At 38.6% G+C, this 27,493-nt stretch overlaps 1 protein-coding gene across 1 annotated transcript in view; it reads right to left on the bottom strand.

Annotated features, from left to right (window-relative positions):
* LOC149813365 (deoxyhypusine hydroxylase-B-like) overlaps nt 1-20,860 on the bottom strand; it is a 46,707-nt gene extending 25,847 nt beyond the window's left edge. The window contains exon 1 of the mRNA XM_089991869.1: nt 20,575-20,860. Coding sequence (XP_089847995.1) covers nt 20,575-20,731 — 157 coding nt within the window. The 5' untranslated portion in view covers nt 20,732-20,860. The remainder of the gene's footprint in view (nt 1-20,574) is intronic.
* Between the last annotated feature and the right edge of the window lie 6,633 nt (nt 20,861-27,493).

Here is a 27,493-nt window from a genome sequence, read left to right as displayed (position 1 = left end):
GACTTGTGCTTTTATCTAAAACCTTTGGTATCTTTAAAAATCTTTGTTGCAAGCTCTGACTTTCGAAGGTAATTTTATTCAAATCTTCTTGTCTCAAGTTGAACTTCTGGGGCGTTACAACTTTTTGTATCAAAATCAGAACGAGAAAGGTTGAGCTTCGATCATCGAGCGTTCCACCGCACTATAAGTAGACCTTTGTTATCTTTTAATTTTTGAATTTGATTAATTAATGTATTCTTTTACTTTGATCAGTGTTGTGTGATGGACCCGTCAGCTGGTCCTAGTGGCTGTCACAGCAGAGGTGCACGTAGAATGCGCGCTCGTTCGTTAAGAGGTAGGGGCCTTTTTATAGAAAGGGGAGGATGTAGAGTGTCTTGGGAGGATTATTGGGCTAGCCGCCCACCACCACCGACCTTCACGGACGAGACGGGTAGTCCGCTACCGCCAGACTTTCAGACACTGTTGGCAGCAACATGGTCTTCGGTATATGCTCGGATGGGTGGGTATATACCAACGCAAGTTCAGGTGAATCGACAGGCCACGCTAGAAGCATCCGAGAGTGATAGTCCTATCGAGGTCCCAGTGGAGTGTGTCTTCTGTGGAGTTTTAGTGTAAAACCTGCATTTTTTCTACATTCCATTTGTTCTTCTGCAGAAGTTAGGGATGCATCCTTTTTTTGTTTTTGGCCTTTGGGAGATTCTCTCAGTCACTGGCCGCTCCCTTGGGATTTTAGTCTCAGTTAGAATGTTCGGATTAATAAAACAACCTTGAATAATATACCCCCGAACGTTCTCTTCTGTGATGGTTACCTCGGCCCGTGTAGAACAGTTAGGTATCATAGTGAGTAGAGTTACTAGATAGACAATTTCATAATCTTTCAGCATGTTTTATATTTTGAGCTGGTAATGAAACGAAATCCAGAAATGTGTAGATATGAAATAATTGGATTCATAATGTGATTGTTACATGAATGTTATGCATGTTATTGTTGTTGCAGAATATGCCTTATTTGTTGAATGCCTTACCGGCTACATTATTGTTGTTGTTGTATAACTGCTTACTTGCTCATGTACATGACTATTGCTATTGTTGCATAACTGTTTACTTGCTCATGTACATGACTATTGCTATTGTTGCATAATCTGCTTACTTGCTTATGTATATGCTAAAAATCACACAAGATACCCACATCACATACTAGATTCATGATATACCTGCATTAAAAGATATAGATTTCCTACTTAGACAGTTATAGTCTAATTCCTTTAATTTACAAATTTCAGGTGAAGAGTAAAGCTATGAGCGACGTGGCATGAGGCGTTGACCAAGACTTGATCTACTTGTTATCTGGCGGTCCTACTTTCTTTCATATTGGAATCTTTGTTTTGAGACTCATATTGTGGAAACTCTAATGTTTGATTCTATTATTACTGAAATAAAAATAAATGGTGTTGTTTGCTTTTACCTTCCTGTATCATTCCAGAATGCTTAACCTTGGAATTATTATTTGTTTCCGCTGTCAAAAAAAAATCCTCAAAAATCTGGGTTAAAATTTCGGGGTGTTACATTTAGGGCACACCCTTGACTCCTGCTTCTTAAGGTGGAGCACGATGAGGCTCTTGTGGCTCAGGTTTCCGCTGAAGCTACTATCCCAGACCTAAATGCGCCTGATCTACCTTTGGCGGTCCTCGAGCAACCTTTGCTCCTGGTAATCCCGGAGGGCCTAGTGCTCCCAATTCCTGTTGTTGATTCTCCGATCAACATTTCAGATTCGACCATGAGCGGTTCAATCGCACTTGACTACACACCTTCGACGCCGATGTACGAAGTGGAGGTTCCCTCCGATGAGCCACTCTCTTTCATCCCTCGACGCAGGTTTAGGCGCACGGGCGATAAGAGGGAGTACCTTCGACAATTCGATCGTCCCTAGAGAGAGAAATTGCTTGCATAATTTTGTTAAAATTTTATAAGGGAGTCAGCGAACTCCCTTGTGGATAAGTTCTTTTTGGCTTGTATACCAGCATCGCTGGGATTTTGTATATGTAATGACTTACGGATTTATAAAGTATTCTGTTTTTCTTATTAATCTTGGTGCATTCTAACTTTTACCTTATGTTTTTTGTTAAGGATGGCGCGACAGTCGAACGAGGATTTGACTGAGGATGGGCTCGAGTGCAGGGGATTCATTATGGATTCCCTTAATGCATTGGCCGAGGCAATCCAGAATCAGGGTACTGCGAAGAGGGATCAGGCTCCTTCTGAGCAGAGGGTCACTTTTGAGAAATTCTTAAAGTTGGACCCACCGATTTTCTCCAGTGGAGTGGACCCAGACGCAGTAGAGTATTGAGTCAGCGAGATTGAACGAGTCTTCGAGGTCCTTTCAGTCCCCGATGAGAAGAAGACCTTGTTTGGGTCTTTTCGGCTGAAGGACGAGGCGCGTGTTTGGTGGGATACTACTCGGAAGATGCGTTTCTTAAGCATGGGTGTGGTCCCTTGGGAGACCTTCAAGAAGGCGTTCCTCAACAATTATTTTCCCCCTCATGTGAGGGAGAAAAAGAAGATTGAGTTCTTTGAATTGTGCCAGGGCAACCTATTGTTGAGCGAGTACGTGGCGAGATTTCAGCAACTGGAGCGTCACTGCCCTAACCTTTTTTAAGATGAACGTGAGCGGGCAAGGAAGTTCATTAGGGATCTGAAGGAAGGGCTCAAACCTAAGGTTCTCACGAGTATGCCTGCAACCTTCTCTGCGGCTGTTGAGACAGTTGCCTTTCTCAATGAGGACTGGGAGCATACGAAGAGCGCTCAGGACAGGAGGCCACCTGCGGTAGGTGGTGATCGGAAGAAGGTTCAGCCTTGCGTCCAGTCTAAGCAATCGTTTGTGCCCGTCAAGATCAAGGTGTGGAGGATCGCATGTTGGACAACCCTGTCCCCGCGAGACAGGTGGTTGTTTATATTGTGGCAAGATGGGCCACTACATCCGAGATTGTCGCAAGAAGGCGGCGGATGACCTTAGGCAAGCCCGTGATGCATCCCAGCCTCCCCAGCTGCAGCAGCAGACACCGCAGCTGACGCAACCGGAGCAACCGCAGACTAGCGGTGCAAAGAGAGCACCTGGATGAGTCTATGTTGCCACCATTGAGCAGCTGACGAAGGAGGATCTTGTGCAAGGTACGATCTTAGTTGTTGATCGTGCAACTTTCATTCTTTTTTATTGTGGTGCCACTGATATGTTTATTTCTACAAGTTTTGCTGCACAATTACAATTACCCGTATCTCGGTTAAACTCTGCCTTAGACGTATACAATCTCATTGGAAAGAATATGGTTTGTGCCACCTACTTGCCAGAATTAGACGTAATCGTGGCAGAGCAACACTTGCCTGCTTGTGCCATTTTACTCAAGATGTCTGAGTTCGACGTTGTCCTGGGCATGGATTGGTTGTACAAATACCATGCCAAGGTCATGTGCCGCGAAGGCAAGATTGTTTTGTCTCCTCCAGGTTTTCCAAAGGTGGAATTTCGGATTCCGCGATCGGTGCGCGAGACCAAGATGATTTCAGCACTAAAGGCGTAGAGTTTCTTACGAAAGGGGTGCTCTACTTTTCTAGTAAGTCTTATTCAATCAATTGCGGCACCGACTCCCCTTGGCGAGTTGGACGTAGTACGTGACTACTCAGATGTTTTTCCCCAGGAGTTGCCTGGTCTTCCTCCACCTCGTATAGTGGAATTTTGTATTGATCTGTTACCTAGTACTGCACCTATCTCAAAGGCCCCATATCGTATGGCGCCGGCAGAACTCGAATAACTCAAGAAGCAACTCCAGGAGCTCTTGGTTCAGGGGTTTATTCGCCCTAGTGTGTCACCTTGGAGAGCCCCTATCTTATTTGTCAAGAAAAAAGATGGATCTTTGAGGTTGTGCATCGACTACCGGATGCTCAACCATGTTACGATCAAGAATAAATATCCGCTACCACGTATTGAGGATCTATTTGAACAACTGCAGAAATCTAGGGTCTTCTCAAAGATCGATCTTAGATCCGGATATCATCAGCTCCGGATCAAGGAGGGCGACGTTTCGAAAACGGCTTTTCGTACTCGGTACGGGCATTATGAGTTCACTATTATGCCTTTTGGACTCACTAATGCCCCAGCGGCTTTTATAGACCTTATGAACAGGGTGTTCAGACCTTTCTTAGACACTTTTGTGATAATGTTTATTGACGACATCCTGGTATACTCGGAGACTTGGGAGCAGCATCGGGAGCATCTGAGCATTGTCTTACAGACCTTGCGAAGGGAGCACTTGTTTGCTAAGTTCTCCAAATGCGAGTTTTGGCTCGAGGAAGTGATGTTTCTAGGGCACGTCATTTCAAAGGAAAGGGTGTCCGTAGATCCTGCGAAGGTTGATGCTGTGTTGAACTGGCAACAACCGAAAAATATGCGCGACATTCGAAGTTTTCTTGGGTTACTTGGATATTACCGAAGGTTTATCCAGGATTTCTCCAAGATTGCTCAGCCTATGACCAAGTTGTTAAAGAAAGAGACCAAGTTCGTTTGGGATAATAGTTGCGAGGCAAGTTTTTGGTCTTTGAAGGAACGGCTTACTACTGCTCCTATCTTGGCCTTGCCTTCTGGTCAGGAATGATTGGATTGGTGATTTACACTGATGCCTCAGGTACGGGCCTCGGTAGTGTCCTGATACAGAATGGTCGGGTGATAGCGTATGTCTCTCGTCAACTCAAACCGCACGAGAGGAATTATTCGACACACGATTTAGAGTTAGCTGTCGTAGTCTTTGCATTGAAGGTATGGCGACATCATTTGTACGGAGTGCAGTTCGAGGCCTTTACTGACCACCAGAGTCTCAAATACCTTTTTCCCAAAAGGAACTAAATATGCATCAGCGACGATGGCTCGAGTTCCTTAAAGACTACGATTTCTCTCTTTCTTACCACCCAGGAAAGGCGAATATTGTGGCAGATGCCCTCAGTCACAAATCTTCTGGGGCCTTGGTTAGTGCGTTGGTTGTTGTATGGCAGATGATCGAGGTCTTTGTCTCGTGGGAAACCTTTCGTTTCCTCAGCAAGCTTGTTACGTTTGTCAAATCTCGTGGTTCTTCCAGATTTGTCTGCTGGGATTATTGTCGAACAGAGGGTTGATTGACTCTACGAAGGGTTAAGGGCAAGAGTGACTCGGGATGATACTCCTTTCCGTTTGAGGGAAGATGGTAGTATATGGTACAAAGATCATCTTTGGGTCCCTAACGACCCTGTTTTGAAGAATGAAATCTTGACCGAAGTACACGGGTCCAGATATACCATACATCCTGGGGGTACAAAGACGTTCAAGGATTTGCAGCGGTATTACTGGTGGAGCGGCATGAAGCATGAGGTAGCGGAGTTCGTTTCCAGGTGCTTGACTTGCCAGCGGGTCAAGATCGAGCACCAACGACCGGATGGAGTCATGCAGCAGATCGAGATCCCGCTATGGAAGTGAGAAGATATTATTATGGATTTTGTTGTCGGTTTGCCTAGGAACAGGAGAAAGCACGACACGATTTGGGTGATTGTCGATTGACTCACCAAATCGACTCATTTTTTGCCTTTTCGTCTAGGTCAGTCGGTGAACAGCCTAGCAGATTTGTACATTCGTGAGATCATGCGATTGCACGGTGTGCCGACCTCTATCATATCCGATCGTGATCCAAGGTTCACCTGAAGATTTTGGGGACAACTTCAGCAAGCGTTGGGCACTAAGCTAAAGTTTAGCACTGGCTTTCATCCTCAGACTGATGGATAATCTGAGCGCACGATCCAGACTCTAGAAGACATGATGCAAGCTTGTATGATAGACTGGAAGGGGGAATGGGATTCCGACGTCAGTTTAGCGGAATTTGCGTACAACAATAGCTACCATGCTAGCATCAGTATGGCTCCTTACGGAGCCTTGTATGGAAGGCCTTGTCGAGCGCCAGTATGCTGGGATGAGGTGGGTGAGCGAAGGCTTGATTCACCCATCGTGCTTCAGCACTATACACAATAGATACACCGGATTCGGGAACGGCTTCGCACAGCGCAGAGTCAGCAGAAGAGTTATCCCGATCGTCATCGTCACAAACTTTCTTTCGCTGTTGGAGATACGGTGTTTGTTAAAGTATCTCCGACAAAAAGTGTTTTTTGATTCGGAAATAAGGGTAAGTTAAGTCCCAGATATGTTGGGCCTTTTGAGATTTTAGGACGGGTTGGTGAGGCAGCCTATTGTGTGGCGTTACCTCCTCAATATGCACAGATTCACAACGTTTTTCATGTATCCATGCCGAGGAAGTACGTCCATGATCCATCCCACATCATTTGTTTTAACGACGTGGATATTCGCGATGACCTGACCTTTGAGGAAAAGCCGATAGAGATTGTTGATCGTTGCAAGCGAGTGACGAGATCAAGGACGATACATTTTGTTAAGGTTTGATGGCAGCACCAGGGCATTGACGAATGTACTTGGGAACCCGAGGCTGATATCAGGGAGAAATACCCTGAATTGTATTCCTAGCTTCAATTGCAATAAAATTTCAAGGACAAAATTATTTTAAGGAGGGGAGGATGTAAAGTCCACTTAAAAAAAAAAAATGAGTCGGCCACGTATCCGACACGCGCTAGGCATGTGTCCAACACGTGCCTCGGTTGATCCGTCGCTTCGAACCCAGGATGGACCCTGATCTGCGCCCGAGCTGGACCCGGATCCACGCGCAACCCAGGACTCAGCTTCTCGAACGATCGAGAAGCCTGTGCCTTTTAAAAAGGCACAGGCGCCTCGGGCGAGGGGCTGACGCCCTCGCCAGTTCTCTCTCTTCTCTGTGTTTACGCCCCCTCCTTCCTCTCGTTCCTTCTGGCCACAGTTGCCGGCGAGCGTAGCCGACGACTGTCTCACCCTCGGCACAAGCGCCGACGGCCGTATCCACCGACCACCTGTTCTCCTTTGTTGCGTGGGTGCCAGCGACCCACCGCCTTCCCTTGCGGCTCCGGCGACTTCAGTCGACGCCTCCACAACCCCTTTGTTTCTCTGTGTCTGTCGACAACACCGGAGTCTTCGCCGGTAGTCCCCAGGTATGTAAACCTCTATCTCCCGTCTCGTTGTGTCGACAGGGGGCTCCGTCCCCCTGTCCCTGTGTTTGTCGGCAGGGGCGGAGCCCCCCTGCCATCTCGTTTTGAAAGGGGGCTTCGTCCCCTGTCCTTGTGTTTGTCGGCAGGCGGGTAGAGCCCCCTGCCATCTCGTTTTGACAGGGGGTTTTGTCCCCCTATCCTTATGTTTGTCTGCAGGGGGCGGAGCCCCCCTGCCATCTCGCTTCGACAGGGGGCTCCGTCCCCCTGTCCCTGTGTTTGTCGGCAAGGGGCGGAGCCCCCTGCCACCTCTCTAGGTCGACAGGGGGCTCCGTCCCCCTGTCCCTTCTGTGTTGCCGGCAGCCCCCTGCCACCTTGTTCAGTTGATAGGGGGGCTCTGATCCCCCTGTCCTTTGTTGTTTCCGACAGGGGGACGAAGCCCCCTGCCATCTGCCTGGTCGACAGGGGGCTCCGCTCCCCTTGTCTTTCGTCGTGTTTGCCGATAGGGGGCGGAGCCCCCTGCCATCTGTTTTGTTTTTCGACAGAGACTGTGTTTCCCTGTCCCTCTTTAGTGGCAAGCCTATGTCTCATCTTTGTCTTGCATGCTAACTTTTTACGCTTGCAGGTTGCACGACGGAGCACACACGTGTCCCGTGGCCCGAGACCATTCGTACTTACGCCCGCAGGCGTTTGGGAATCCGCAACCCCCAAAGGTAGGGGAAAGTTACATGAAAGGACTTTGAATGAACAAAACTAAAACTAAAGAAAAGATAATCAAACAAGAGGACGATTATATACGTATACATATAAGTTATATATGTATGTTCTTTAACTCAAGGACGCGGTTTCACGATCCTTGTCCTCTTTATCTTTTCAGTACTTTACTTTCTATTGCCGCCGCGCTTTATGTGCCTAGGCTTTACTTTTTGGCTTTTAACTCAATTACGTTGTTTCGCGATCCTTGACCTCTTTATCTTTTCAGCATTTTACTTTCTCTTGCCGCCGCGCTTTATGTGCCTAGGCTTTACTTTTTGTCTTTTAACTCAAGGACGCAGTTTTGCGATCCTTGTCCTGTTTACTTTCCAGCACTTTATTTTTTGTCTTTTAACTCAATGACGCAGTTTCGCGATCCTTGTCCTGTTTATTTTCTATCACTTTACTTTCTGTCGCCCCACGCTTTATGCGCCTTGGCTATTTACGTTTCAGCACTTTACTTTTTGTTGCCCCGCGCTTTACGCGCCTTGGCCTTGTGCTTGACCAACTGGTTTATGCTCTTACTGCCTTACGTTTTGCTTGCGCCATATAAATTGCGATCATGCTATTGTTTCTATTTCTCAGGTATCTCTAGAGATTGTTGACAGCTTTTGAGTTTGTTTTGAGTGCCTCCTTGTGGCATGTGGCTATGAGCCTAGTCGCATCTCTTGGCGGTGATATGTGATGCTACGATGAGTAGCACGAGGTGGATATACCTCATGGTATGCGAAAAAGCATAATTGTGGACATCTCACTAATTGATAATCATGTGCCTTCACAGGCAAGATGCTCGAGTGGGTCGAATAGACCAGGCAAGTAGAGCAAGGCGATGATGAAGAAAAACCTCTCATTATACTTGTTCGGGATGGTTCATCAAGAGAGAGGATAGATGGTACAAAACCTCCGATGGACAGACCATTAATGGCTATTACGGGCAAAGGTCCGGCTTCCTCAGTCATCGGAGGTAAGGGAAATGGCGTTACCATAAATATCCTAGGTGGTAGTCGCCCAACACTTCTGCAGAAGTTGGATGCATCCTTGGGCCCTGTTTTGCCTTTGAAGACTTACTCTCTTGGCCACTGGTCGTTCCCTTAGGAGCGGACTCAGTCAGTCCTTTGGGGTATAATAAAATATATAGCATAATGGACCCACGAATGGATCTTGGTTGTTTCTACATTTTATACATTGTGTGTACCCACAATGGCCAGTTAATAATCAGATCACATTATGGCATGCTCACAGTTGTTCTTTGTTCTTGCTTTGGACTGCCTGCTTTACCTTGCTACTAGTTTGTTACTTGCGATAGTTAGAAGGTATGCATGATAAGTCTTGTTGTGACTGCTTACAGTTAGATTGTTATCACTGTAATACTAGCTTACTTGAGCTCATGATGATATTCGGGTTAGCTTTGTTATTCACCTGCATACTGCCCGTTGTATCAGTTTATATCTGCTTAGATATGAGCATGATTTAGATTAGTTGTTGTTCTTCTTATTCTTTTGCGCACCTACCAGTTTTCAGGACTAACCCCATTTTTTATGATTGTAGGTGACAGGTAGGCTCTCCTTACAAGCGGCGGTGCAATGATACATGATCAAAGCCTCACCTGTCTCGTCGGCGTTCTGGCTACTTTACTTTGGGTTTTGTACTTCTGTTGTTAGGGGTGGATGACTCCCCATGTTCTGTACGGACTAAACCTTTTTATAGATAAACTTTTTTTATCTTTTGCTCACTGTTTGGCTTAGATAGGAAATGGGTTTGTGCTGGGTCTTTTTGCTAACGTGCTCAGAAGAGTCAACTTGTGCTTTTATCTAAAACCTTTGGTATCTTTAAAAATCTTTGCTGCAAACTCTGACTTTCGAAGGTAATTTCATTCAAATCTTCTTATCTCAAGTTGAACTTCTGGGGCGTTACAGAAACACCTTTTGTTGTTTCTTACATCTCCAAGAGATTAAAGATTCTCCAAGAAAAACACAATATCCTGTTGTAGAAATACGATCATTGGGGTTACCCTCCAATCAAAGTTATTATAAGCAATTAAATTAGGAGATGAAGAGGAACATAAAAATAATCCATTGGTTATAGTTTCCTTTAAATATCTGATAATTCTCATGTCAGCAATCAAAGTCAGTACATGCAATTAAATTAGGATATGAAGAGGAAGATAAGAATAGTCATTTTGTTATAATTTTCTTTAAATATCTAATCATTCTCATGATAGGAGATATGTAAATAGAAGTAGGAGCATTTTGAAATTGGCTTGCACTGTGAACAACATGAGTAATATCTGGCCTGGTAATAGACAAATATGTTAGTGATCCTATCAGTTGAGGATAAGGAGTAGGATCTTTTAAAGGAATTCCATCATTGGCTCTCATGTTAGCCTTGATTATTTTTAGAGTCTCCACTTTCTTTTCGTCAGTTAATCTAGACTTAACAATAATGTCTGGTGCAAGCTGTTAAATTGTAATTTATAAGACAATGCATTTTCTATATATATTTTATATATATAAAAGAAGATACATATACATATATATATTTCATATATGTATATGTATTCATCTACTTGTATATATAAAATATATATTTCTTTAAAGTATTAGTTGTAGGGGTATTTTAGTCATTTCTACATTTTATGCATATTCATGTTTTTGAATGTGATTGTAATTTCTCCTTTTTATTTTTGTTTTTTTGTAATTTTTTTCATTTCTTATTTTTGTTTTTTTCGTTTTTGCTGACTGTGTACAGTGTACAACAGTCAGCCATTGACTGTGTACACAGTTTTAAAAATATAGACGTTGGGCTGATTTCCAACGTCTCTAATAAGAGCTGTTGGGAATAGCCCAACGTCTCTTAAGTTTGCTTATAAATAAGGGCTATGTGAGCCCATTGTATGTATGTATTAGAGTAAGGAGTTGTCTCCTTAAGCTTATAAATATTGTGCATTCATTGAACTTTCTTTGGTGTAAAGCTTATAAACAGTGTGCATTTATTGCACTTCTTTTGTGGTGTAAAGCTTATAAACACTGTGCATTTATTTTGTGTATTGAGTATTTGAAGTATCAAGTTATTTAAAAACTTGATTGTTTGCGAGGATTCTTCACATGGTATCAGAGCAAGGCTGGAGAAAAAAAAGGATCGTGTGGATTCTCACTTTTTCAGGTGCCTCGAAAAGCGTGCCCTCGATTTTTTTGGTGATTGAAGTGGATTCACTTGTTCATCCAATATTTTAGAAGACTCTTCTATCAAGAAAGGTTTAAAAATCCTTTGTGGTACATATTTTTTTCATCATCTTTCCTCTCTAATGGGTGAAAAAGACTCATTTTTCTCTCGGCTTCAAACTCAATGGGTCCAACTATCACGTCTGGGCCAGAAACATGGAGGCTCATATTAAAGGAAAAGGGCTTTGGGGTTATGTTTAAAGCTCGATTCCCGAACCGGAGCCAAAGATAACCTTGATGGAGAAAGGAGAAATAAAAATCCTTGAAGGCGAAGAAAGAGCCAAGGCTCTTGAAGACTACACCAAAAAGCATGAAGAATGGGAGATGAGGAATTTTAAAATCCTCTCATGGATTTTCTCATCTGTAGAAACAAGAATTAACGCCAATATTATCAAGTTTAAAAAGGCTTCTCAAGCGTGGGAGTACCTTGAGAAGATGTACACCTCTAGGGACCTGTCTCATAAATATTACCTCCAAAAGAGAGCTCTAACTCTTCATCAAGGAGAGATGACTATAAGGGAGTATTTTGTCGAACTCTCTTCTATTTGGGATGAGCTTGCTATGCTCGAACCCAAGTGGAGTGGAGAAGCCATAGAGCTTCGTTATAAACAATTGGAAGAAGATAGATTTTTTAATTTTTTGAATGGACTTAGGCCTGAATTCGAACAAATCCGATCTTCTCTTTTATCCGCCTTCACTTCCCCCTCTCTTGAAGATGTAATTACTAAACTAAGTGAGGAAGAGACTCGTATGGGTATAAGCAAGAACAACCCAAGTGTTCTAGCTACACCTTCCTATAATGAAGAAAATGAAGGAGTTAATGCCGCCTCAAGACCGAGGAGCAACTTAAGGACCTACAAGCCTCCTCACTTCAAGAATCAAAACTCAAGTGGTCAAAGAGGGAAGAAGGATTATAGCAAGATTTTATGTCATTTTTGTAAGGAACCAGGGCATATCAAGCCTATTTGCCCAAAGTGGAAAAAGTTACTTGCCATGGCTACTACATTCCAACCTCAAAAGGAAGAGTGCTCGCCATCTTCAAATGGAGCTCTTTCATTGCAACAAATCGTGGATGCACTTCAACCTCTTTTAAAATGGGCTATTTCCGGAGCCGCCATGTCAACCTCTTCTCCTCCCGGTAAGACCTCTTGGCTTTTAGATTCGGGTGCTTCTTTTCACATGACCCCAAGTTTTAGTTCTTTTTCCAAATACTCAAAAAATCTCTCTCCATCTTTTGTTTCAACTGCGGATGGAACATCTCTTGAAGTAAAAGGAATAAGAAATTTTGAAAAACAAGGGTTCTTTATTCCAAAAATTAGATTTATACCCAAATTAAACTTAAATTTGTTTTCTGTTTCTCAACTCTCGGATCATGGGTGTGATATAAAGTTCTCATCTAACAAATGTTGGATACAAGATCGCCGGTCCGGGAGATTGATTGGGGAAGGCTCTAGGAAGGGCAATCTATACTATGTCGATTCCCTTCAAATTCCAAAGAACCTGTTTTGTAATGTTGTCAAACAAAAGGATATTAATGTGTGGCACAAGAGACTTGGACATCCAAATATTGCAAAAATTTCTCATTTACCTTTTGTTAAAAGTCTATGTAAAAGTGATTTAACTTGTAATGGTTGTATTCTTGGGAAAATGAAAAAATTGCCTTTTTGTGAAAGATCTATGTTTACAACAAGACCTTTTGAAATTATCCATTCGGATGTATGGGGACCGACACCCGTCCTATCAAAAGGAGGCTTTGCATATTATGTCATTTTTGTTGACGATTACACGAGATATTGTTGGATTTATTTTCTTAAACACAAATATGAAGTTTTCTCAATTTTTAAAACCTATCATATGATGATTAAAAATCAATTTAATGAGAATCTAAAAATTTTTAGAACTGACTCTGGTGGAGAATATCTTTCAAGTGAATTCAAAAATTATCTTGAAAGTCATGGTATTCTTCACCAAAGATCTTGTCCCAAAACCCCTCAACAAAATGGATTAGCCGAAAGGAAGCATAGACATATAATAGAGACAACTCGAACATTACTTGTTTCTCAAAACATCCAAAAGGTTTTTGGGCTGAAGCGGCTTTAGCATCTGTCTATCTGATAAATCGGCTACCTTCTAAAAACCTGAACAATATTTCGCCTTTTGAAAATTTGTATACCAAAGAACCCGACTATAGTCGGTTGAGAATTTTTGGTTGCAAATGTTTCGTTCTTACTGACAAGAATGACAAGCTTTCGCCAAAAGCCATTGCCTGTGCTTTTCTTGGATATTCTGAAACCCAAAAAGGGTTTCGTTATGATATTGAGAATGACAAGCTATATGTTTCTAGAAATGTGAGTTTTCTGAAAAATGTTAATGGTTTTGAAAGGAGTGAACCCTTTGAAGAAAACATGGATTACTCCTTTTTATTTGAAATGTTAGCACATGATGATGATAGTGATGATAGTGATGACGATTTCATTCATAATGACGTCAATGATAAAGAAGATGGCTCTTCCTATCCACCTATCTCCCAACATAGAAGTGAAGGAGCATTGAGAGATCCTATAACATATACCCATAGAGATAAAAACAATTTTAAGAGTGCAATTGAAAAATTCAGTGAACCTAGTGGGTCCAATTCAACAAATGATGAAAACCTACGAAGAACTGAGAGAAGTAGAAAGATGCCTTCTAAGTTTATTTCATATGATTCATTTACTCCTAAACATAGAGGATGCCTTAGCGCCATTCATTCCTATATAGAACCCAAAAACTTCGAGGAAGCCAAAAAGAATGATGAATGGCTGAAAGCAATGGAATGTGAGCTTTTAGTTCTCAACAGGGCAAAGACTTGAGAGTTCCAAGATCTTCCTAAGGGTAAGAAAGCAATAGGGTATAGATGGGTATTTAAGGTAAAAACTAAGAGCGATGGATCTCTTGAGAGATATAAGGCTCGATTAGTTGCAAAGGGATATAGTCAAGAATACGGGATTGACTATGAAGAAACTTTTGCCCCTGTGACCTGAATGGTCACAGTCTGATGTCTCATTACCGTTGCCTCAATCAACAAATGGAACATCTATCAAATGGATGTTAAAAATGCCTTCTTAAATGGTGATATGAATGAAGAGGTATATATGGATGCTCCACCAGGAATGGAGACTCCCAAAGGGAAAGTGCTTCGTCTTCGAAAAACACTTTATGGTTTAAAACAAGCCCCTAAGGCTTGGTATGATAGATTTAACTCCGTAATGTTAGAAAATGGTTTTTCTTCCTGTTTCACTGACACTGCCTTATTTGTTAGAAAAACCAATGCAGGGATTGTCATTCTGCTCTTATATGTGGATGATATGCTTATAACCGGAAGTGATTCTAAAGGGGTTAAAAGCATAAAATCAATTTTGAATGATAGGTTTGAAATGTCTGATTTGGGAATTCTAACTTATTTTTGGGGTATTGAAGTAGCTTACTCTCATAGAGGGTATTTTTTATCTCAAACTAAGCTTGCCTCTGAGATTATTGACCGGTCAGGTATTACAGATGATAAGGTTTGTGAAACTCCTGCTATAGTAGGAGCCAAAATGAAGATTGATGATGGTATTCCTCTCTCCGATCCCACCCCCTACAGACAGCTTGTGGGATCTTTAATGTATCTGAGTATTACTAGACCAGATATCTCTCATGCAGTTCATACTGCAAGTCAGTTCCAACATGCACCAACATCAGTTCACATGAGTGTCATCTTGCGGATTGTGAGATACATAAAAGGCACACTAAACAAGGGAGTATTTTTATCCTCTTCTTTTGAATTAAAATTAATTGTTTATACTGACTCTGACTGGGGAGGTGACCCAAATAACTATCACTCCACCACTGGTTTTTGTGTATTTTTAGAAGACTCGTTGATTTCATGGAGATGTAAGAAGCAGCAAAAAGTGTCTCTATCCTCAATAGAAGCTGAATATCGTGCCATGACGACTACTACCATGAAAATTGTATAGATTCATCAGCTATTAGAAGACATGGGGATCTCAATAGAAGGGACCATCAAGTTATGTTGTGATGACAAGAGTGCAATATACATTGCCAAAAATCATATTTTTCATGAGCGGACTAAACACATTGAGATGGACTGTCACTATGTTCGGGAAGCGTATCTGAAAAGAGTTATAGATCTTCCATATGTAACTTCAGAATATCAGTTGGCAGATTTCTTCACCAAAGCTTTGTGTGCTTCGCGATTCAATTTCCTCCTTGGCAAACTTTCAGTCATCTTGCCCTAAGTTTGAGGGGGGGTGTTAAATTGTAATTTATAAGACAATGTATTTTCTATATACATTTTATATATATTAAACAAGATACATATACATATATATATTTCATATATGTATATGTATTCATCTACTTGTATATATAAAATATAGATTTCTTTATTGTATTGGCTGTAGGGGTATTTTAGTCATTTCTACATTTTACGCATATTCATGTTTTTGAATATGATTGTAATTTCTCCTTTTTATTTTTTTATTTTTGTAATTTTTTTCATTTCTTGTTTTTGTTTTTGTACACAGTCAGTGGCTGACTGTGTACAGTGTACAACAGACAGCCATTGACTGTGTACACAGTTTTAAAAATATAGACGTTGGGTTGATTCCCAACGTCTCTAATAAGAGTTGTTGGGAATAGCTCAACGTCTCTTAAGTTTGCTTATAAATAAGGGCTATGTGAGCCCATTGTATGTATGTATTAGAGTAAGAAGTTGTCTCCTTAAGCTTATAAATACTGTGCATTTATTGCACTTTCTTTGGTGTAAAGCTTATAAACAATGTGCATTTATTGCACTTCTTTTGTGGTGTAAAGCTTATAAACACTGCGCATTTATTTTGTGTATTGAGTATTTGAAGTATCAAGTTATTTGAAAACTTGATTGTTTGCAAGGATTCTTCACACAAGCATCATCTGAGATAGAATATACCTCCGAGTAGAATATGCAACTTTGATCCCTAAAAAATACCTTAGAAATCCAAGGTCAAACATATCAAAATTACCTTTAAGAATATTTTTAATAAGCTCAAGGCCCTTTTTATCATTCTCAATGATGATCATGTCAACAACATATAATAATAAAATAGTTATGTAATCTCCTGTAGACTTAACAAATAGAACAATATCAGTATAACAAGAGGTAAAACCATTAGCAAGAACAACTTTACTAAAAAGATCAAAACAAGCTTTTGGAGCTTGTTCGAGGCCTTAAAGAACTTTGTTAAGTTTAAGAATTTTTCCTTTATCAATCTCAAGACCCAGTGGAGGGTCTATAAATACTTATTCATAAAGATTCTCATTTAAAAAGGCATTCTTAACATCTAATTGATAGATATGGTAGTGTTTAATAGATGCTAAAGCGATTAAGGTTCTTACACTGGTCATCCTAGCAACTGGGGCAAAGGTTTCTTCATAATCTATCTGATATTCTTGTGTGTATCTTTTAGCAACTAACCTAGCTTTATATTTTTCTAATGTCCCATCACTCTTAGTTTTGACTTTATAAACCCATCTATATCCAATAGTTTTTTTTCCTAATGGTTGACTTACAATGATCCAAGTATTAGCCATGTTGAGTGCTTTTAGTTTAAGTCTCATAGCATCAACCCAATGTGGGTGTTGCTTAGCTTCTTTAAAATTGGAAGGCTCATTAGACAAGTTCTATAATTTGGAGAAAAGAAATCACACGATACAAATTTTTGAGGAGGTCTACTATTCTTAGAGGATTGCCTAGGTTGGGTTTCATCAACTTGATCTTCTAAAGAGATGTTTTGAGAGTATATATCAAAAGCACTTTGATGTTCATTGCCCTCACGCCAATTATACACATGCATATTATTAGGATTCTCATTATGAGAATCATTAATTTGATGTAATAAAGCATCATTTTGATAAAAATTGTCATCACAAATATTGCACAGATTAAATCATTTTTAGACTTATTTTTAGGTAATAAGTCAAAAAGGAAAGAAAAGTCAATTTATTTTTTAGATTTTTGAATTTTAAAACCATTTTGCTCTTCAAGAAAGGTCACATTTCTTGAAACATAAAGTTTGTTGTTTTGAATATCATAACATCTATAACCTTTTTTATTTTCACCATATCCAATAAAAGCACATTCAAGAGCTTTTGGTGAAAATTTATCTTGTTCTTGAAAAAGAACAAAGCACTTACAACCAAAAATCCTTAATCTTTTAAAATCCAAAGATATTTTAAACAAATTTTCAAAGGGATAAATATTTTTTAAGCAAGAGGAAGGCATTTGATTTATGAGATAAGTTACGGTAAGAGTGGCTTCAGCCCAAAAGTTCTTTGGAACATTTTTAGAAACAAGAAGAGTCTTTGTTGTTTCAATGAAATGCCTATATTTTCTTTCGGCAAGACCATTTTGTTGAGGAGTTTTTGGGCAAGATATTTGATGTAGAGTACCATTGAGTTTAAGATAGTTTTGAAATTCTTTTGACATGTATTCTCCTCCGAAATCGGATCTAAAAATGGCTATGTTGTGTTGAAATTGATTTTTAATAAGGACATGAAATTCCTTAAAGATGGAAAAGACATCGGATTTGTTTTTTATAAAGTAAACCCATGTATATCTAGTAAAATCATCAATAAATACAATATAATGTGAATATCCTCCTTTAAACATAACGGGTGCCGGTCCCCGTACATCCGAATGCACTAGTTCAAATGGTCTTTTGGAAATAAAATTGCTATGTGAATACAGAAGAAAATGTATTCTTTCAAGGATACAATCATTGCAAGTAAATGTCTTTTTCTTACAAAATTTTTCCAAAAAAGAAAAAAGATGCAACTTGAAAATACTAGGGTGACTAAGCCTTTTGTGTCAAGTCCCAAGATCTTTAGATTGAACGAGATTACAAATTGATTTGGATGGCAAAGACAAAAAATCCATGTAATATAGGTCTCCTCTTTTATAGCCTTGCCCAATCCGTTTCTCGGATCGGAGATCTTGTACATAACAATTGATTAGTGAAAAAGAGACACTACATCCAAAATCGGTAATTTAAGAAACGAAAAAAAGGTTTAAATTCAGTTTTGGAATGATTCTAATTTTTGGAACATGAAATTCTTTGTTTTGTCTAATTTTTTTTTAAGACTTCCTATTCTTTCAATATCTAATGATGCTCTATCGACCGTAGAAATGAATGATTTAAAAGTATTGAGACTTGGTTTGGATAAAAGAGATGCATTCAGAGTCATGTGGAAAGAGGCACCCAAATCAAAGATCTAAGAAGACATACCAGGAGTGGATGAGATCGCGACACCTGAAGTAGAAGGTGTGAAAGAATTGATCCTCGTAAATTGTTGGAGAGTTTTGGTAAGTTGAGAAATGGAGTCTTTTATGTCTCCATCTCTCTTTGAATCTTCACTTGAATTGCTTGGACAATCTCCAACGAAAGCTACCTTTCTTTTGAGCTTAGGAGAATCCGGTCGAAGATGGTTCATTAAAATGGTGACAAATAATTTTTCTTCCAAAAAATAAGAAAGTTTATATATCCTCATGTTATTTCCCGGTCTAGATACCGTATGGACCTCATCAATATCTTTCTTAAAGGCCAAGCGAGATTCTTCTTGGCATAAATCAGCTAAGATTTCACTAAGAGGGGTAGAAGCCCTATGAAGAAGGGATCATTTTAGTTGTTCAAATTCGGAACGAATCCCAGGAATAAATTGAAAAAACCTCTCTCTCTTCATTTGTTGGTGTCTCATGGCAATAGCACTTTCCTATTGTGGTTCGAGAAGAGGAAGTTCATCCCACAACGAAGATAAAGTACTATAGTAGTCTCTAACGCTCATATTCCCTTGCTTGGTTCCTCTTATTTTTTCATGCAAAAAGAAATGCCTAACAAGGTCTTTTTTAGTGTACATACCTTTCATAAAGAACCATGCTTCATTTGCTTTCTTGAATTTGGCAAGGTTGGCACAAATTTTGAGCTTCACATTATTCATGAACCATGCCAATATTTTGGCATGCTCACTTTCCCAATCTTCAACTTTAGATTTGTATTATTGAATATCTTTGGCCTTTTCTTCTTAATTCAAGTTTTTTTCTTCATTTCCCTCCAATTTGGTAAGCTTTAATTGTGGTCCCGGAATGGTTTCATATACATATTCCCAAAGTCTTTTACCTTTGAAGTTGTTTTCCATGACGGCCGCCCACATTCTATAGTTGGTTCTATTCAATTTGAATGAAAGATCGATCTTTGTATCTTTGTCGACCATGGAAGAAGTTGAATGAGAACAAATGTATGATACTTAAAACTTCTCACACGTGAGGAAGAGTGCCCCAATGATGCTTTCACAACCAAGCTATGATACCATGTAATGAATTGCTAATGAAAAGAAATAATATCACCAAGTGACTAAGAGATGCACAAGCTAATGGGCAAAAATACAATAGGCCACTAAGTGGCAATTGACTAACACCCATAATATGAAAGAGAAAGAGAGAGCTAAAAAATATGTAAACCTTTATTGAGAAAAGCTTTTACAAGCTTACCATATTGTAGACAAAGCCCCTTATTTATACACAAAAAGGAACCAAAGAGGGGCTCCACAAAGAGTCATTTGAGCCCCTCCAACGATCATAGTGAGCCCCTCCAAGGTCATATTTATGACTGTTGGAGGGGTCCAACGACTCTATCGTGGACCCCTTATTACAAAAGGAAAAAGAAAGAAAAGATAAAGAAAATAAAAATAAAGAAATTAAGATAACATATCCATAATAGATATGGATATGCGAATATACATATAAAAGACTATTTTACCCCTAGTGGGTATTACAATATATATATATATATATATATATATATATATATATATATATATATACACTGTGGTTCACACTTGATTTGCATAAATCTAAGGTTTAAAAGCAAAATCTAACCATTGGATCATGTTTAGCATGCTCTATTTATTATGTTGATGTGTTAAAGTTGACTGGAATATGATGTTTTATATCATTTTTAAACCACCCTTATTGTCATGAACATACGAGCCGTTGATTTTCACTGTCTCAAAAATGGAATTTTATGGTGTATGGGACATGACAAAACCTTATAGTATAGTAAATAAACCTGCTAAATACATCTGTGCAGTTAGATTTAGCATTTGGAAGCCAAGAGAAGAACAGATCGAGTTGTTCCTTTCATCATCTATCAAATTAAGCACACACACAATCCTGAACTACCGTCGAAGAAAGAAAAAAAAACGCGAAGGCAAGGATCTTGCACAAACAAGTTCATGTTTTTTCCCCCACAAACTTTCGTGAAATCATCAACGGTATACTTAGAAACGGTGTGCACTCCTATCTGTCCGAAGTGGAGAACAAAAAAACACAAGAAAGCATGAACACAAAGAACAGAAGAAACAAAATCCGATCCAATTCAAACAGAAAATGACGAGAAGTTGAACGGAATGAGGTTAGAAATCTGTGGACCTTGAATGAGAGCATGGAGAACAGCGGGGCCCCTGAGGTTGCGGAGGGAGAAGAGCGCTCTGAACCTCTCCGCGATCGGCTGGCTCGGATCGACAAGTTTGTCGCAGAGGAACTTCTCCGTCTCCGGCGATACCTCGAATCCACGATCAGAAGCCATCGCAGAAGAGAGAGAGAGAGAGTAGGGCAGAGTTTTGACTGTGGAAATTCTGAGGCGGTATCTCTGTTTCGAATGAAAAAAGAGGGGAGATGAAGGCCCAAAGTATTCTTCTGTTCCGATTGTTTTTTTTAAAAGGGGACGGAGAGAGGGAGAGCGTAAGCCACCGACGCTGTCAACGTGTAAAATCCCAGGCGTGGAAGGTATCAACTGTCAACAGGTCGGCTTTGGTTCGGACCCTAGTGAGTTCGAACCGGATCTAACTTTGACGTGCGAGTATCGGATTCGAACACTGGCCCGGTTGGGTTTGCCATAGAAAAAAATAAGGAAAATTTCGGGCCAACCTTTCGCCCTTAATTGTAAATATGAGTCACTGCTTGAAATTTCGAACATGGGCCAATTTTTTTCTGAAAACTGTCAAATTGGAACCTCATAGCTAGGGACCCACAATGAGCCGAGCTAGTTCAGGCTCGACCCATTTAAGCTCGGCTCAAACTCGTTCCAAAAATAAACAAGCCTAGCTTGAACAGAAGTCCAAGCTCAGTGTGGATAAACAAGCCAAGCTTGATCAAGTTGTTGAGCTCGTTAAGGTTCGCATAAATATATATATATATATATAATATATTTGTAAAATAAAATATTAAAGTCGTTGGCGTTGGTCTCTATCCCAAGATGTGCTGACTTTGAATTTCAAGGTCCTAAAAATTTTTCTCTTCCATAATTTATCAGATTTTTACTATATGTAAATTTTCTCAGTCATATTAATCTCATAACAGATTTTGTGGTGATGGTGGGTCAGTTATGTTCTGTTTGGAGTGATTGGGTCAAAACCTACCTTTTTAGGCAAATTTTGTTTTTGACTAACGGTCAAACTCGTCTTAAAACGACAATGATGTTCAAGCTCAGCTCCGAACTCGAGCCGAGCATGAATACATGCATCGAGTTCGAACAGCCCAAGCTCGGGTCTTGTGCATCCCTACGTGGCAACATCCATCGTATTGAATAAATGAGTCTTTTTTGGATTTTTTTATTATCCCTTAAAAAACTGAAAAGTACTGGTTTGTACTCATAAAAAAAAGAAAAGGCAACGGTACCAACTTTTAATTATGGACATTCTTGTAATTTACTTTTAATTTAGTTACACAAAAAACCCAAGGCCTGAGAAGTAAGAACCCCTGTAGCATAAATCAACCCTTCAATAGAAAAACTCTCTGTGGCTAGGACCTTCTCCCTTAGGGCCTATGTGAAGGTGGTGCCCACAGGGATTGAACCTTGGGGCTATCCCACTACGCCAACCTTCCTTGGGACTAGGTCACTATGTAATTTGACTTATGATTTAACTTGAGAGTTAAAGGACAATGCTAAATGCAGGCCCTCCTTTGACAGTTTTCAAGAAAAAATTGGCCTATATTTGAAATTTTAAAAATGCCTGTCGATATTTGGAATTAGGGCAAAAGGTTGGCCTAAATGATTTTTTTTAATAAAATGATTACATGAACCAGACCCGATCTATACATAGTAAAATGGTATTTTTTAGACTTTTTATAATGAAAAATTAGGGATGTTAATGGAATATGAAATTTCACAAATCATAAGGGCTCTATATACTAATTGAACCCTTTTATCTGACCCAGTTTCCCATCAGACCTTCTTTATCTCCAAACTCTAATCCTATAGGGTTTGGTGTGAGTCAGGTCTGGGACAAACCCGACCCATTGGCACTCCTAAACATGGTTAGGAGTATTGGTGGACAATGGGCTAGCCCAACCAGTCAATTGACTGGTCAGGCTAAAGGCCCAGATCAAGCTACTCATTGAGAAAACTCCAGCAGCCCACGGCCTGGCGATTAGGCATGTGGGCCTAAACGGGCTAGGTCAAGCTGAATATATATATATATATATATATATATATATATATATATATATATATATAAGACAAAAGTAATGTATTTTTTGAAAAAATTCTATAATTTTTTTAAATATGCATGATATCCAAAATCGCAAATGTTTGGCATTAAAAAATTCATTTCAACATTCACCTTACTGAATTTCTACCCGATATGCGAATTTTCTTTCAAATATGTGCCCAAGTATTGCATCCAAGATCTATGTCAAAAATTGTCACTAATTTTTTACCCAAAAAATAAAGGATTATGAAAAAACACAAGAAAGATCAAAGAAACTAGACAAAAATACATTTCTAACGACACTTGATTCATTGAAAAATGATGAACGAGCACTAAGATAGACCCCAACAATGTTTCTAAAATAAGAAACGAATAGGCATGGTTGTGCCGATCCCGATTATTCTATACTATTTTTGGTCACTTGCACTAAAAATCTAAAAAAATAATAAAATTAACAAAGATAGTTCAGGGTGTTAGCTTTTCAATGACACTAAGGTTACCTTGATTTGATGAACGATTGGGAAGAAACATCTTTCGAGAGATAGACTGTTTGGTTGTTTTAGTCTGCAGTGCATTTTTTTTTTAATCTTGAAACTCATAAACAAAAACCCTAGATGAGTTTTCGATTCTGACTCAAAATAATAAAGTTACAAGTATCTGTCTCAACTTTCCAATGATTGTAAAAATGTAGGTTTTGGATGTCAGATTGAAAGATAGAAATTTGAGAACAATGATTATTCTACTGAAAATATGTGAATACGTAGATTTTTTCATATATATGTGAAGTTTCTCTTATATATATATGTGTGTGTGTGTGTGTGTGTGGATTTTCTCTTAAACAAGTGAATTTTCTCATATATATATATATATATATATATATATATATGGATTTTCTCTTAGCTATATATTAAGTTCCTCTCATATATGTGAATTTTTTCTTAAATATATGTGAAGTTTCTCTTATATATGCAGATTTTTTTTAAACATACAAATTTCTTTCTAAAATATATGAATATTGAATTTTATCTTAAACATGTGAATTTTCTCATATATATATATATATATATGAATTTTCTCTTAAATATATGCAAAGTTCTTTCTATATATGCAAATTTTCTCCTAAACATGCAAAAATTATCATATATATATATATGAGGATTTTCTCGTAAATATATGTAAAGTTTCTCCTATATATGTGAATTTTTTCCTAAACATGAGAATTTTCTTCTAAAATATGAGAATATATATGTGAATTTCCTCGTATATATGCACATTTTCTCTTAAACAAGCAAAATTTCTCCTTTATATGCATATTTTCTCCTAAACATATGAGAAAAATCACATATATATGAGAAAATTCACATGTTTAGAAGGAAATCACCATATATATCAGAAAATTCGCATATATATGATAAAATTTATATATTCGCATATTTTCTGCAAAATAATCTATATTCTCAGAAGTTTATCTCTGGTTTATGATAAAAAACTTATGTTTTTATAGTCATTGGAAAGCTGAGACATAAGCTTGTAACTTTATGTTTTGAGTTAAACCCAAAAAACCCTCTAGGGTTTTCATTTATGAGTTCCAAGACCAGAACAAAAATATGTTATGCAGACTGTAATAATTGAATAGTCTATTTTTTAGATGATGTTTATTCTTAATCGCTTATCAGATCAAGGTGGTCTTGGTGGTGTTGAAAAGTTAATGCCTCAATCTATCTTTATTATTTTTATTATTTTTATTATTTTTTTGATATTCTGATGCTGGTAACCAAAAAATAGCATAAAACAATCAGGATAGGCAAAACCGTGCTTGTTAATCTCCTATTTTATGAATGCATTTAGGATTGTATTTCAATGCTCTTTTATTATTTTTCAATGAATTAGGTGTCATTGAAAAGATATTTCTATCTAATTTCTTTTTTTTGTATTTTTTTAGAATCCTTCATTTTCTAAGCAAAAAATGAGTGACAAAGTTTATCACAAATCTTGGATACAATACTTGGGCACATATTTGAGAGAAAATTCATATGTCTAGATGAAATTCACTCATGCAAAAGTTAAAATAGTCTTTAATGCCGAACATTTGCACTTTTGAACATAAGGTGAATTTTTAAAAATTATAAGGTTTTCAAAAAATACATCATTTATTTTGTATAGTTTTCGAAACTCAACCTGATAAGTCTCAAGTCTTGCATGAATTGTGACAAGAGTCTGGGTGGGCTTTCAACCGCCTAATCTAGGTTGAACTTGCCCCTAACCAAACCCAGACGTGACAACGCAAGCCCTACCTAATGTCCATCCCTAATCATGTTAAATAAGTTAAGAGATTTGGTCAAATTTGAGGCTGCTCATACTTCCAAGTAATTTTGTTTTTTATGATGAAGAACCCTTCGTTGAAGCTACGACCTCTACCCCCGGGCATGGCACTGTACTTGCAAGTAATTAATATTGATTTTTCTGAGTAACCATAACCAAGATTATACATGTGATAAAGATAGGGGGAAATGTTATATGAATCATGATATGCACAACCAACCATGAGCTGTTAAACGAGCCAGATTAAATGAAAAAGAGAGCCGCGCTCGAGCTCATAGCTTCCCCAAGTCAAACAAGCTGAGCTCAAGCTGATTTATTTGCAACAAAAAAAGTTTTTAATTAAAATTAATAAAATTTAAACTTTAAACATGAGAAGCCAAACTAAAACTATCATTTACAAAATAAATACATTGTTTCAAAGCTGATGTGAACTCTAAACTTATTACTTGCAAGCCAAACACTTGAACCATTTATAGAAGTTTGTAAAAGTTTCCCATTATTATGTATATCTGTAACGCCCCGAAAACTTAACCCAAATTATGAGGATTATATATATATACAGCGGAACCATTGTATATTTCGAGGTTAAGGATTCGAAACAGTATAGGAAAGCAAAGACCAAACAACTACACTTTATGTATTTCATTTATGAACATCAAAGTTTTCATGTGAATGTTTCTATTTACAAGTCAAGTAAAGAAGATCAACAACAAAATATCCCGGGAACCAGTAGACCAAGTCGATAGTCGACGCCTCTCTTGTAGCCACTTGTGATGACTACTCGTATCCTGAAAAACAGTAGAAATATAGGAATTAGATTACAACTGTCTAAGTAGGAATTCTGTAGCTTTTAATAAAGGTATTTCATGAATCTAACATGTGATGTGGGTGTCATGGGTGATTTTCAGCGTATACATAAGCCAGCAGGTTATGCAACAGTAGCAACCGTCATATACATGAGCAGGTAAGCAATTATGCAATAACAAGAATTAAGCAGGTAAGGCACATTATGCAACAACAAAAAGCAAGTGATGCATATTTTGTAACAGCAATAACAATAACATGCATAACTTTCATGTAACAGTCCAGGTATTCTGTATCTACACATTGCAGAATTTACATCTTATCACAAACTCAAAATATAAAGCCTATTAAAAGGATATGAAAACTGTCTCTCCCGTAACTCCACATACTGTGATACCTAACTGTTCTAATTTGTTTTTAAATTATCTTATCCCGCGGGTACACACGGGCTCGGGCAACCATCACAGAAGAGAACGTTCGGGGGTATATTATTCAAGGGTATTTTATTAACCCAAACATTCTAACTGAGACTGAATCCCCAAGAGAGTGACCAGTGGCCGAGAGAATCTCCCAAGGACTCAACACAAATAGGATGTATCCCTAACTTTTGCAGAAGACGTGGAGCTACCACTTAGGACACATTGGTAGTCCAGGTCCCTAACTCCGAGAATGGGGAACCAACGAGCCGCTTTAAGTTCGAAACCAAAATACAAGTCTTCGAAGTTTTATACCACCTACCCTCTCCAAGATAAGCCTCAGACTGAGTGGGTTAATCTTTACATTTAATTAATTTTTTCTGAGGTACCAGGACATTTTTCTAATTACCTTCTACTACCATAGTAGTAGATTCCCAACCTTAGTCAATTTACCAAGGTTAAATTTCTCTTTGGGTTTTTTTCCATTGTGCACCATTTATCAACTCCCAATACTCGAAATCGGGTCTCTAACCCATTTTGCCATTAGGCAAGGCACAAGTCCCAATGCCATAGAATGTACCAGTATTATATGCTGAGTGAGTTTGAGGCACACTAGAGTATAAACTAGTTTGTGTATGTTTTGATCATTAGTTTATGATTCCCCTGACTCTACTTATGTACGAATCTTGCGCTAGCATAGAAATTATAAAGTAATAGCACTTGTGGTTTTTATGTGGAGTCCAAAATGAAACTAACAGAAATTGTGAACTCACTCTGCCCCATTTCAGCTATACAAACGCAAGAAATTCAGTGCACGAGAGGAGTGACAACTAAGTATTATTCAGCTAGCATACTGAAATTCTTAAAATCCAACATGAATCACTCAGCCACTCCACTGTAACCCACAGATTAATCAAGGGACGTATAGCGTGTTGTGTTACACAAAATAAAATAAAGAACCATATTTCATTCAACCACATGAACTAAACACTCCTATTTTTCAGTTCAGCTACCATACACCATATTGATATAGTTAACACTTAGTAACAGATTATAGATTAACATAATGGTATTAACACCTGGTGATGTAATGTTATTAACACATAGTAGCAGATTACAGATTAATACAAATGTTATTAACACACAGTAACATGATATTATTATCACATAAAGATGTAATTATCACATAATGTTATCAACACATAATATAGACTCCAGATTTTCAAGAACCACATAACAATATTATTAGGTCTGCGTCTACCGATCATAGGGATGGAAATAGGTATACCATTTTTAGAATTGAATCCAAGACACCCG

The sequence above is a fragment of the Nuphar pumila genome, chromosome 16, assembly GCF_984573655.1.
Source record: "Nuphar pumila chromosome 16, dmNupPumi1.hap1.1, whole genome shotgun sequence".
Classification (NCBI taxonomy): domain Eukaryota; kingdom Viridiplantae; phylum Streptophyta; class Magnoliopsida; order Nymphaeales; family Nymphaeaceae; genus Nuphar; species Nuphar pumila.
The sequence above is the reverse complement of the archived record's forward strand: the minus strand, read 5'-3'. Positions and strand labels throughout refer to the sequence as shown.